The 14,411-nt window shown below is 37.7% G+C and overlaps 1 protein-coding gene across 4 annotated transcripts in view; it reads left to right on the plus strand.

Annotated features, from left to right (window-relative positions):
- The window catches only part of CAMKMT (calmodulin-lysine N-methyltransferase), a 423,620-nt gene that overhangs the window by 384,134 nt on the left and 25,075 nt on the right, over positions 1-14,411 (plus strand). For all 4 annotated transcript variants that reach the window (XM_021924800.2, XM_021924801.2, XM_017947480.3 and 1 more), the window contains one exon: positions 11,070-11,144. In XM_021924800.2, coding sequence (XP_021780492.1) covers positions 11,070-11,144 — 75 coding nt within the window. The remainder of the gene's footprint in view (positions 1-11,069; positions 11,145-14,411) is intronic.

Below are 14,411 nucleotides of genomic sequence, written 5' to 3' on the forward strand. Positions count from 1 at the left end.
TATCAGATACTGTATATGATTTGCCATTTTCTCCCAGCTGATAGCTTGTCTTTTCATTCTCCTCATAGGATCTTTCAAAGTGCAAATGTTTTTAATTTTAATAAAGTCTAATTTACCAATTTGTTCTTTTAAGGATCATGACTCTCGTGTGTGTCTGAGAAATCTTTGCCTAACTCAAGGTTACAAAGATTTTCTCCTGCATTTTCATCTACAAGTTTTATAGTTTTAGGTCTTACATTTAGGTTTATGACTCATTTTGCATCAATATTTGCATATGGTCTGAGATATAGATTAAAGTTCTGTTTAAAAAAATGGAGATTCAATTGTTAAAACATCGTTTCATCCTTTGCTCACCAAATTGCCTCTATTTACTTAGGTCTTATTTAATTTCTCTCATCCATTGTCAGAATTATCTTAAGTGTTTCATATTTTTATGCTATTATAAACAGAATGGTTTCTTAATGCTGTTGTGAGTGGTATAAAATTGGAAATTCCAACTTCCAATTATTTATTGATTTTATGAAGAAGTACAACTGATTCTTTTACATTGATCTGGTATCCCACAATCCTACTAAACTCACTTATTAGTTCTAGAAGCTTATTTTTGTATATCTCTTTATACAAAAAGGGACTGTAATTTCCAGTGCAGTGTTGAAGAATGAAAGAAAACATACTTTTCTTATGCCTGATGTTAGGGAGAAAGCATCAGGTCTTTCACCATTAAGTATCATGTTAACTATAGGTTTTTCATAGATGACTTTTTTCAGGCCAAAGAATTTCCTTTCTATTTTTAGGTTACTGAAAGTTTTTAGCAGGAATAGACATTAAACTTTGTCAGAAGCATTTTCTGCCTTTATTGAGATGATCATATGTTTTTTCTTTTTTGGCTTGCTAATATAGTAGATTATACTGATCAATTTTCAAATGTTAAACCAACCTTCTTATATTCTTAAGATAAACCCCACTTGATCATGATGCATTGCCATATATATGTTCATATGTATATTATGGACAACTTCGGATATGTTGTATTAGTATTCCATAAATATTATCCTCTTAATATTTATGGAATCTGTAGTGATGGCACGTCTCTTATTAATGATATTGGTGATTTATATCTTCTCCCTTTTTTCCTGATAAGTCAGGCTACAGGTTTATCAATTTTACTGATCTCAAAGAATCAGTGTTTGGTTTCATTGATTTTTCTTTAATTTTTTTCTGTTTTATTCACTTCTGCTCTAATCTCTATTATTTCTTTTTTTCTGGTTAAGTTTAACTTACTGTTCTTTTTCTTGTATATTTAGCTAGAAACTGAGTTCAATAATTGAGACCTTTCTTTCCTAATAAAGGTATTTAGTGCTATTAATTTCCTCTAAGTTTTTATCTCCTGCGTTAGTGGCATCCCATAAATTTTGATGTATTTTCATTCAATGCAAAATAATTGTCAATTTATGTTTTCATTTATTCTTTGAACCCCAGGTTATTTAGAAGTACATTATTTATTTTCCAAATATTTGAGAATTTTACAGAGATTATTGATTTCTTTTTTTTTTTTTTTTTTTTTTTTTTTGAGATAGAGTCTCGCTGCGATGCCCAGGCTGGAGTGCAATGGTGCGATCTCAGTTCACTGCAACCTCCGCCTCCCGGGTTCAAGCTATTCTCCTGCTCCAGCCTCCTGAGTGGCTGGGACTACAAGCACGTGCCACCATACCAGGCTAATTTTTGTATTTTTAGTAGAGGGGGTTTCACCATATTGGCCAGGCTGGTCTCAAACTTCTGACCACAAGTGTTCCACCCCCCTCAGCCTCCCAAAGTGCTGGATTACAGGCATGAGCCATCATGCCCAGCCAGGGAACATATTTTTTGTATGACTAGAATCATTTTAAATTTATTGAGACTTACACTATGACCCAGAATAGGCATATATTGGTAAATTGTCTACTTGAAAAGAACATCTATTCTGCTATTGTTGAGTGTATTCTATAAATATCAATTAAGTCAAGTTATTGATAGTGTTGTTTAAGTCATCTATAGGTTTGCTTATTTTCTGTCTACTTGTTCCATCAGTTACTGAGAGGGGAGTATTGAAATCCCTGGCAATAATTTGGTTTTGTCTGTGTTTTTTTGCAGTTGTACTTCTATCCATTTCAGCTTCATAAATTTGAAGCTCTGTTATTCAATGCATGAATATTTAGAATTGTTATGTCTGCTTCTTGAACTGACCCTTTAACATTGTAAAGTGATCTTCCTTATTCCTAGTACATTCTTTGCTCTGAAATCTACTGTGTCTGATATTAATACAGACACTCCAGGTTTCTTTCGACTAGTGTTGCTTGGTATATCTTTGTCCATCGTTTTACTTTTAACCTATTTGCGTTTTTATATTTAAAATGCATTTATTGTAAGCCATGTGTACTTGGATCTAGCTTTTTGTCTAGTCTGACGCACTCTGCCTTTTAATTGGAGTGTTCAGACCGTTTTTGTTTAGTACAATTATTGATGGGGTTAGATTTAAATCTGTCATTTTACTATTTGTTTTGTATTTCATCTATTCTTTGTTCCCCTTTTCATCTTGTTCTGCTTGCTTTTGGATTAAATGAGTTGATTTTCTTATTTTATTTTATCTCCTTTGTTCGCTTATTAGCTATAACTCTTCGTTTTTTTATTTTAGTGGTTACTTTAGATTTTATAGTATATATTTTTAACTTATCACAGACTATCCTCAAATGATATACCATTTCATGTATATTATTAAAACCTATGGCTGGGCATGGTGGCTCACGCCTATAATCCCAGCACTTGGGGAGACCAAGGTGGGTGGATCACTTAAGGCCAAGTGTTTGAAACCAGCCTGGCTATCATGATGAAACCCCATCTCTACTAAAAAAAAAAAAAAAAAAAAAAAAAAAAAAAAAAAAAATTAGCCAAGTATGGTGGTTGGTGCCTGTAATTCCAGCTACTCGGGAGGCTGAGACAGGAGAATCGCTTCAACCTGGGAGGCTGAGGTTGCAGTGAGCTGAGATCGTGCTATTGCACTCATGCCTGGGCAACAGAGCGAGACTCTGTCTCAAACAAAACAAAATAAAACCTTACGGTAGTATACTGCCATTTTTCTCCTGTAAGTCTTTATGCTACTATTGTCCTACTTTTTATCTATACATATATTATCACCCCACAATACTTGTTTGTTTAACCAATTATATTTAGAGGTTTAAATAATAAGAAATAGTCATATATATATTTACCTATGTAGTTACTATTTCTGATTCCTTCATGTACATTTCCATCTGATATCATTTTTCTTCTGCCTTAAGGATTTCCTTTAACATTTCTTGCAATGTAGGTCTGCTGGTGATTAATTCCTTCAGCTTTTTGTATGTCTGAAAACATCTGTTTCACCTTGTTTTGAAATACATTTTCACTGGCTATACAATTCTAGGTTAACAATTGTTTTTTATTCCTTGCAGTACTTTAAAGATGCTGCTCCACTGTCTTCTGACTTGCATATTCCTCACAAAAAAAAATATGCTGTCATCCTTATCTTTATTTGTATATAAAACATCTTTTTCCTCTGGGTGCTTTTCAGATTTTCTCTTTATCACTACTTTTGGGCAATTTGATTATTATTGTGTGCCTGCTAGTTTTCTTCATGTTTCTTGTGTTTGGGCTTGTTGAAATTTCTTGATCTCTGAGTTAACAGTTTTCCTTAAATTAGGACATTTTTCAGCCATTATTTCTTCAAATATTTTTTTCTGTTATCTCCTCTCTCCTATTTTTTGAGAAGTCCAGTTTCACATGTATTGACCACTTAAATTTGTCCCATAGCTCACTCTTTATTTTTATTCCTTTTTTTTCCTACATATATTTCATTTTGGATAGTTTCTATCGCTATGTTTTCAAGTTCACTAGTCTTCTCTGCAGTGTCTTATCTGCTGTTAATCTTATCCAATGTATTGTTCTTCTCAGGCATTGTAGTTTTCATCTCTAGAAGTTTGATTTGGGGCTTTAAAAGATACCTCCCATGTCTCTACTTGATTCTTAGAATATATTAAAGACTATTATGGTAACTATTGTAATGCCTGTGTCTGCTAATTCTGACATCTTTGTCAGTGTTCAATTGAGTTCCGTTGTTTGATTTGTCTTCTCATTATGGTTTTTATTATTTCAATTTTTTATATGTCTGGCCATCTTGGATTGTATACCAGGTATTTTGAATTTTACTTTGTTGGGATCTGAATGTTTTTATATTTCTGTAAATGTTTTTGAGATTTTGTGTTTGTCTGTGTTTGAGACAGAGTCTCACTCAGTCATGCAGGCTGGAGTGGAGTAGCACAATCACACCTTACTGCAGCTTCAACTTCCTGGGCTCAAGTGGTCCTCCCTTCTCAGCCCCCCAGGTAGCTGGGAACACAAGCATACACCACCATGCTCATCTAATTTTTGTACATTTTGTAGAGATGGGATCTTGCCATGTTTCCCATGCTGTTTTTGAACTCCTGACCTCAAGCAATCCTCCCACCTTGACCGCCCAAAGTGTGTTTTTGAGTTTTGTTCTGGGATACAGTTAAGTTACTTTGAAATCGTTTGATATGTTTGGGTCTTGCTTTTAAGATTTGTTAGGCAGAACCAGAGCAGCATTTAGTCTAGGGCTAATTATTCCCTACTACTGAGACAAGACCCTTCTGAGGACTCTATACAATGCTTGTAAATTCTGCGGTTTTCTAATCTGGCTGGTTGAACAGGCACTATTCCTGGCTCTGTGTGAGCACTGACTCACTCCCCCTCAATTTTTTTTTTTTTTTTTTTTTTTGAGACGGAGTTTTGTTCTGTAGCCCGGGCTGGAGTGCAGTGGCCGGATCTCAGCTCACTGCAAGCTCCGCCTCCCGGGTTCCCGCCATTCTCCTGCCTCAGCCTCCGGAGTAGCTGGGACTACAGGCGCCCGCCACCTCGCCCGGCTAGTTTTTTGTATTTTTAGTAGAGACGGGGTTTCACCGTGTTAGCCAGGATGGTCTCGATCTCCTGACCTCGTGATCCACCCGTCTCGGCCTCCCAAAGTGCTGGGATTACAGGCTTGAGCCACCGCGCCCGGCCCCCCTCAATTTTTTGACATGATCTTTTCCCAACTTCAAATAGTTTCTTCACACACATGCATGAATCAGTCATCCACAGAATATTCTAGGGGGACCATCCACAGATCTCCAGAGTGCTCTCTCTCTCTCTGTCTCTCTCTCTCCAGTGCTCTCCTATTCAGTATTTTATCCTGGGAACTCTGACTACCTTAGTTTCCTTAGACTCTCAGTTCCATCTTCTTCTTTTTTTTTTTTTTTTTTTTCTTGAGATGGAGTCTCGCTCTGTTGCCCAGGCTGGAGTGCAGTGGTGTGATCTAGGCTCACTACAACCTCTGCCTCCCAGATTCAAGCAATTCTCCTGCCTCAGCCTCCCAAGTAGCTGGGATTACAGGTGCCCACCATCGTGCCCAGCTAATTTTTGTATTTTTAGTAGAGACAGGGTTTCACCATCTTGGCTAGGCTGGTCTCAAACTCCTGACCTCATGATCCACCCACCTCAGCCTCTCAAAGTGCTGGGATTACAGGCGTGAGCCACCATGCCTGGCCCTATCTTCTTAACTCAGGCAGTCCACCTGCTTCTATCTCATTTCCCTCCTCTATGCTATGGCCTGGAAACTCTCAAGGCAGTAAGCTGGGGTAAAGGTAGGGCTCATTTCATTTCTTTCTCTCTTCTTAAGGATTACTGTCCTGTGTTGCTGATGTTCAGTGTCTTGAAAACTATTGTTTTATATGTTTTGTCTAGGTTTTCTGTTGTTGTTTCAGACAAAAAGCTAAATGGGGCCTTGTTATGCCATCTTTGCTGGAAGCAGAAATCTTTGGAAAGCATTTTAAGTGGCCTTCATGTCTAGCTAATCCACACATTCTATTCAGAGAGCAATTTAACAATAGAAACCTCTATTTCTTGAGGGCCTTCTGCGTGCCAGGCACTGTGCTAGGTACACTCACACACAATTCATCCATATGGCATATTTACTGAGCAGCTATTAGGTGCTAGGGACTATTCTAGGCACTGGAAATACATCACTGTACAAAACAGATTTTAAAAATCTATATCCCTGTGGCACATATATTCTAGTGGGGAAAGAGAGAAGAAACAAAATCAATAATCTAGTTATATAGCACATTAAAGGGTAATAGCTGCTATAGAAAAATAAAGAGCAAGATAAGGGGGTTTTAGAAGTGCTGGACTGAAAATAAATGATTGCAGTTTTAAAGAGGATGGTCAGGGGAGGCCTCCCTGAGAAGGTAAGACATATACAGAAAGACCTGAAGGACGTGACAGAATGAGCTGTAGCTCTAGAGTATCTGGAGAAAGAGCATTTTGGCTGCTCAAGCAGCCAGTATCAAGACCCTAGAACAGAACCATGCCAGTGTATTCAGCAAAGCATAAGGAGGCCAGTGTTACTACAGCAAAGAGACCAAGGAGGAGAGTAATAGGAGATGAGGACAGAGTAGTAACCAGGCCCAATTGTATAAGGGTTTTCAGGTCATTGTAAAGACTTTGGCTTTTGCTCTGAGTGAAGAGAGAAAAGGCTCATGATCTGATACATGTTTTAAAAGAATCACTCTGGCTGGTCTCTTGAGCAGAGATTTTTGGGTGACAGATGGAAGCAGGGAGACCAATTAGGGGCCTATCCAATAATTCAGATGAAAGATGATAGTAGTTTAGACTGGGGAGGGCAGTAGAGATAGAGAGAAGTGGTTAGATTTTGATATATTTCAAAGGTAGAATGAACTGCACTTGTGGCGTATTCAATGTGGACTATAAAAGGAAGAGTCAAGGATATATTCAAGGTTTTTGGCCTGAGCAACTGGAAAGATGGAATTACCATTAACGAGATTTTTAAAAGACTGAATGAAGTGAGTTTTGGGGAAAATGATTGGGAATTCAAATTTGGACATGTTAAGTTTGAGATGTCTAGTAGATGTCTAAGTGGAAATATTAAAATAGGAAGTTGGATATATGAATCTAGAGTTCATGGGAGAGGTTCAGGCTGATAGATCAAGTAAGATAAAGACTAAGAACTGACCTAAATTTAGCAATGTGGGGATCTTTGGTGAGTTTGACAGCAGCATTTTTGGTGGAACGGTGGGGACAAAAACCTGGCTAGAGTGAATTTTAAGAGAATGAGAGGAGAGGAACTGGCAAGAGAGTGTCAAACAATTTTCTCAAAGAGTTTTGTTGCAAAGGAGGAATAGAGAAATGGTGCAGTAACTGCCAGGAGAGGATATTTTACAAGGGGGGAAATAACTCCATGTTTGGATACTGATGGAAATAATCCAGAGAAAGAAGAGAGCTGATATAGGAAAGGGAAAGGAAAATGCTAGAGCATGTCCTAGAATAGATCAAAGGGGCTGGGTCTAGGCGGCATAAGAGAAGGTACTGGCTGTAGATAGGAGTACAGATAGTTCATCTATGGTAAATAGGCAGGAAGGCAGCGTATGCAGGTTCAGATGCTATTAGGAACATAAGTGTGGTGGTAGGAGTTTATGGAAGTTCCTAACTGATTGCCGCATTTTTTTTTTTTTTTTTTTTTTTTTGAGAAAGGGTCTCATTTTTGTCACCCAGGCTGGAGTGCAGTAGCTAGATCACGGCTCACTGCAGCCTTGACTTCCTGGGCTCAGATGATCCTCCCACCTTAGCCTCCGGAGTAGCTGAGACCACAGGTGTGTGCCACCACACCCAGGTAATTTTTTGTATTTTTAGCAGAGGGGGGGTATCGCCATGTTGCCCAGGCTAGTCTCAAGCTCCTGGGCTTAAGCAATCCACCTGCTTCCACCTCCCAAAGTGCTAGGATTACAGGCATGAGCCACCGTGCCCAGCCTGATTGCTGCAATTTTGACAGTAAAGAAAGAAGCAGGGTCATCATCTGAAAGTGAGGAGGAGGGGAATAGTGTCAGAATTTTGAAGAGAGAGTAGAAAGTGCAAAATAATGACCTAGGATAGTGGGAGGCTAAATGGGCAAAGGAAATGTAAGTATAACTGCCAGATGTCATTAAGAGTCCACTTGAGGCTCATGGTCATGAATTCAAAGCAAAGCCAGTGAGGATGCTTGTGTACTGTCTCTAGCCACATTCAGGTGCACAGGTGCAGTCATGGGCCAGGCAGAGAGCTGGATTTAACAAACATAAGGAAGTAAGAGAGGGATGAGGAAGTTGAGGGTGTATGCAAGGGAGTAGTTACAATGATAGGCCATGGAATTTAAGCTGAACAAGAAAGAAAGATAAACATAGGGAAGTGGGACAGTGACATGGTGATAGGATCAGTGTGGGCCAGTGGCACTAAAGAGTACCTTCTAGAAAGAATGAGCTGTGAAAGATAGGAGGGCTTGGTCGGAGAGTGGCTAGAGTTGCAGTAACTGGTAAAGATAGGTTTGGAGGAGTGCTACTCAATGAGTAGGCCATGAACTGGTGCCAGTCTGTGAACTGTATGTTACTGATCTGCAAGGAGATAAGTTCAGAAATTGAAAATAAATGTTTAGAAACACTGCTGCGACATCCAAGCATATGATCAGTGGACTTGTATTGGGAATGCCTTTGTGTTTTTAATCTCATTTGTCTATTTCTTTGTGACTATATTTTACAAAAGCATTGGTCTGCAACAGATTAGATACAAAGTCTGGTCCTTCCCCATAGTGGAAGCACATGCTCTCACAAGCATGCATGGGAGTGTATCTCCAAAGGTGGAGGACAAGGTCATGGAGGAGAGGAGTGAACAGTGAACTCCCTATCATCTCTAGTCTTCCAAGATAGCAGGCTGCCTGACTGCACAGCTCCAGGAAGCACCATTCTCATTATATGTTACATGAACAATACAACTCCAGGTACTGTATGAATGGTGCTCTTAGAATGTTCAAGGAGAGAGCTAGTGTTATCCCCATTTTACAGATCAGAAAACAAGCTCAGAAAGGTTACATAATTGCCCAAACTCATACAGCTACTAAGGGGAGGAGCCAAGATTTGAACCTAGGTCTGTCTGTTGTGCTAAAGCTGAACTCTGTCCACAATACCACTCTCTCTCTGTCACATGCTTATAGCACAGCCATAAGCCTCATGAGAACTGGGGAAAAATGCCTTTTGGGAATGTGTTACGGTCCATGTGACCAAGCCGGGCATTTCAATTTATTTTAGAGTCATGACTTGTTACAGCCGCTGTGGGAATCCATACCCAGTGGCTGCTTAGATCCCTATCTCTCCAGTTTGTCTTTGTTGAACCAAGGGGCTGAAGCACCTCAGAAATACAACATCCACCATCACCGCAGGATTTCCTGCAGTCTGCTCTTGTGCTTTAGTAATTGCGTATGTATTAAAAGCAAATTCTAAAGAGACATTTGTGGAATGGTAAGATTATGAATATTTTAATACTTTAATCTTTTTTTTCAAGATTCATGTGATGGATGGATACATTACTTTTCTGATCTGAGAACGTCTAGTATAGATGTATACTTTAAACCATCTTGCTCATGGTTCAAGTCTTAGACTCTAAGACTCAGGGCTCTGATGAGGGCTGAGCAGGCCCCAGCTCTCACTGAGCCTGAGTCCCAGGTACACTGGGAGCCTCAGCATTTCCAGAGAAGTTGGTGTTGGTTGCTTCTGGCTCTCCCCAGGTGCATGGAGTTTCTGAGAAATGCGTAAACAAAGTAAGCATTGATCTCTTAGGGATTTCCTAATTTCCTTCATTTCTTGCCTATCCAGTAGGCCTCAGCAAGTACAGCAACACTAAAGTTAATTTATAAAGCTTATCTGGGTATTACTGAACCTGTGAACACTGAGGTAACCCACAGCTTCTGGAAAGCCCTCCCATGCTCCAAGTCTGTATACTCAACCAATGCATAGGATACAGCATAGGAATTGGGGGTTTATGTGTCCATATGGCCCATCAGGCTGCCCCTGTGAAGGCATGGTCTATGGCACAGTACAGGACCTGACACACAGTGAGGAGTGGCTCAGTAAGAACGAGTTGGACAAGTCAATGAACAACTGCTGCCCAGCCTGTGGAGGTATTTTTGTGGTGATGTCTTTAATCTTTTCTACCTTGAGAAATTAACTGGCATTAATGTATATTAATGTATTGTATATGAAAAGATCTTTTGAGCTACCTAGTATAAGACTTATTATTATATTCAGACACATGACTTTTCACCTAGGGAAGATGTAGAAGAAATGAATCCACCAAAACAAGCAAATATAACTGGGCAGGGTAGGACATGTTCACTCTGGTTAGGTCTAAAGAATCAAAATAGAAAATAGGAACAGAATTTTACTTTGAAAAATAGTACTGTAAATCACAGTTTTGGTGCTGTGGTAAGATGAATCATTAAAAAACTTGAATATGGTAAAATGCTAATCATCACAGTTATTAATTGAGAGTAACTAAAAACCTCTGGTTGGCCTCATAAGCATTAAATACTAAAGTTTTCAAATGCATGTTACTAATTATTGTTATTAATGTGAAGTTTTAATCCTGATCCCCTTTGGAAGACTAAGTGTCAGTGTGGGTGAATTTTTCACTATGCCTAAAAACCAATAACTACCAAATGAAATTTGACTCTTCTTTTCTTCCATCTTGCCAAATTGCTCATTTCATCAATACGAAAAGCAACTGAGATGCCAGGCAGTATAGATATAAACTGTCTCACATCATTTATTTTTATAAATTTGTATTCCAGTCAAATGTGGAATACTTTGGTTTCAATATGTACCTCATTGATGTTAAGGGTCTAGAATCATTATAATGACTATGGTAAAGATAACATATTTTTCTCTAGTTTGTCTACAAAAACCTATAAAAACTAACAAAAAGGTTAACTATTGTATTTAAGTAGAGAATTCTTCTAGACTTCAATACTAAATAAAACACAGAAGACGGTTACATCCTATTTTTTATCATACCTTTTTTAAATAATTTCAAGTGCCACAAAAAATAATGTTAATAGCTCAAAATCAAAAGTTAAAAAAAAAAACCCTATGTATAATTTTTAAAATCTTTTTCTCCTCAAGCGTTTTACGATGGGATAATGAGACAGATGTCTCTCAACTGGAAGGACATTTTGACATTGTTATGTGTGCTGACTGGTAAGTACATAAAAATCATAAAACTCCTGTTAGAAAAAAATAGCTTTGCTGGAGTAATTGGGCTGTGCTGCTTTGCTGACGGCTAAGCAAAGTCAACAAATGAAGCACAAAGCCACCTTAACCTCAACAAATTAATATTCATCTCCATGTGACAGTTATAAGGTAGTCTTCTATCACACAGTAACTTCTACCACATTATTTCCCAAAGATTGATTTTGAGAAGCATTTCCATTTTCTGGAATTGCCTCTGTTTCATGCTTGACGTATCAGTAAATGGACGACTTAGGCAAATTGCAAATAATTATGGCTCGGAGAGGAATAGTCTGGAGAAAAAGGAGTTTATCAACACAAACAGCTCAATTAGCTTACTTCTTAGGAGAGATCTGACTATTGATATAAGGGAATATATATGTGTGTGTACACACACATACTCTCTAGCAAATAAACATATCTATGGAATATCTTTGGGGAAATAGCTCTTCTTAAAATATATGTTTGCTATCTAATGTTTTCAGTGTATTCAATTATAATATTTAATTATACATAAAACAAAAATTATAAAATTTCATTTTATTCTTATGCAAATAATAACATGACAATCTCTGTCAGGTGCCTGCATTTTAAAAATAATTTACATTAGGTATTTTGCCCTTTATTTTAGCCCAGTCTACTTATTTGTTAATGAAAGTCTGATCATAAGTTAAAGGATAAATAGGCATCAGACCTTAATAATTATTTGAACTAATCTTATGTATTTCTTCATGCAATTTGAATAATAATTATTTCAGCTTATGGGAAACATTGACAATTCACAAGTATTTTCCCTGTTAAGGGTAAGATCTTGTTTGTAGTTTTATCATGATGTTTATCAGGACACTTTAGATTTTAAAACACATTAAGTTCAGATTCTGAAGAACTTCTGTTACATTGATAGGGCCAATCATGAGATCCAGAACTCAGAGAAGACTTTCCCTAGAGGAGAGTTGAATGAAATTTTCAGGAAGTGGGTTTCGTTATTATTATTATTTTAAGATTTTCAATGGATAACTTTTCTACAAAAGTCATTGGAATTAGGTTTGCTTTTTTTCTTCGGAAAAAAAAATACTTCTCCATGAAAAATAAATATTTTGTTCTATTGTTAGCTGAGAGTTTCTAGTTTTTCAGAGCCCTTTTAGTCTTTTTGCACCCAGTTTCAGAAAATCTTGTTCCAAAAATGGGAGAAACCTAGATTTCTGACTAATCATTGATAATGTGCCTCAATGCTGCAGCCATCATCTTATCAAAAATAAGGAGCTAAAACCTCACGGTATGATTCGAGCAAGTAATTTAGTAAATGCCTTTCCTCACCAAATATGAGAAAGAATCCTCCAGGTTTCATTGCACAGATGAAGATAATGCTGGCAGGATTAGATCAGATTAAGCATGAAAGTCAGATCAGAGAGCAGCGGCAAGAGGGAAGGGGCAGCGTCTTCCTGAAGCTTTAGAAGAGGGTCACACGTGGATAGGCTCTGATTATATGGGGAAGGCAGGTCTGGCCAAGAGATTTAGAGTTAAATTTGTCCCTTACACAAATATCAAAACAGCCTGGCTTTGTCATACCTTGTGTTATGGACACTCTCACCATGTCATCACCATGTCATCCTATTTGTACCAGAGGGAAAAGCAGAGGAAGTAAGATTTAAGCTCTTTTCTGATTAATGTTCTCAGGTTAAAAATAGCCACACAACATGTTTGAAAAACAGTCTTTTTTCCCTAGCCGACAACAGGGTCACGTCCACTGATATACATAATGCATATTCAGTTTAAGACTTACATTACACACACATAACATAATACAATATTAAATGTATACACACACACATAGATACATATCTGGTAGCTGTGTGAGAATTTATGGCTTCAAATGAACTAAATACACCAGGCTTCATTTTATAAATGGCTTTTCCATGCATGAATTGTTTTTTTTTTTCCTCTGGGTGTTGTAAATGCCAGAATGTCAGCCTGTTTATAATTTCCCATTTGTAAATGTGAAACATTAAGCTACTCTCACTGCGATGCTGATAGTATTTCCAAAAGAAATGCTTTGGTAATGGTCTCTCTTCATATTTGTGGGGATGGGTAAGTTGCTTAGAAACTTAGAAAGTACAGTAATATTTCTAATATGCACGTTGTGCATGTACAGTGAAGCACAGGATTCCACGAGTTCTTTATGTCCTGTTGGTGTGGTGTTTCTCTGTAAGAGTTATTGCATGGATGCTGCTTCTAGGGGCAGGCAGGCAGGCAGGCAGGCAAACCGTGCTACATTTTTTTAAGAATGTCACAGGAGAGAAAAGAAAGCTCTCTTTAGACACCACCTCCAAGACGAAACCTGAAATCCTCAGTGTCAGAAAGAGGTGCCACACATAAATAGATCACATTAAGTCTCACACCATCCTTTGGTCATTGTCAGCAATGAGATCTGGATTAGGCCACAGGAATATGAAGCAAGAGTCGGAGTTCAAATATTAGGTACATGGATTAAAATCTTATTGAAGCATTTCCAGCAAGGGTGGCATTGTCTGATTCCCTGAATAGCTAACCAGTGGTACCGCTTGATCCCATTTACATGAAAACAAGCTCTATTCACAAACCTATTCCAAACCCACATTGTGGTTCAAGTAAAATGCACATGATTACAACAAACGGTGATATGTTTATGTTCTTAAATCATTCATATATTCAGATATTTACATTCAAACATTCAAAAACCTGTAGGCAGTGGGGGAAATAACTTATTTCCCAGAAGAGACAGTCTGTTAGTTCACAACTAAATTTAGTAGCTCAACTAGATTATAAAATAAAGAGGCAAACTGTGAAAGCTAGTCATTATTTCACCATTCAGCATTTTTGACAATGAAAAATAGTTTCATGGTTCAACAGTTCCTAAATAACTTGTAAAATGTCAACTTTGAAATAAACAGAAGGAAAAATTGAGGTGCAGCCATACCTGCAAAAGGATGCTGTTGACAAACATCAAAATATTAGAATATTTAACCACAGGTGTAGAAAAAAACCTGCCTATTAAGTTCCTCAGTTGACTTGTTTAATGTTGAGTTTAATATAAGGATTCCTTTCTGCTGGAATGCAGTCCAGCCTGGTCCTTGCTGAGTTAGAATAGTGAGTGATTGTTAATTTTAAGCCTGCCTTTCCAGACTCCTGTTCAATCACAATATAATCTAAGGGTCTGGAAGTAAGATGTTTTTTATCCAATGAACGCTTTCATTCAGT

The sequence above is a fragment of the Papio anubis genome, chromosome 14 (assembly GCF_008728515.1).
Source record: "Papio anubis isolate 15944 chromosome 14, Panubis1.0, whole genome shotgun sequence".
Classification (NCBI taxonomy): domain Eukaryota; kingdom Metazoa; phylum Chordata; class Mammalia; order Primates; family Cercopithecidae; genus Papio; species Papio anubis.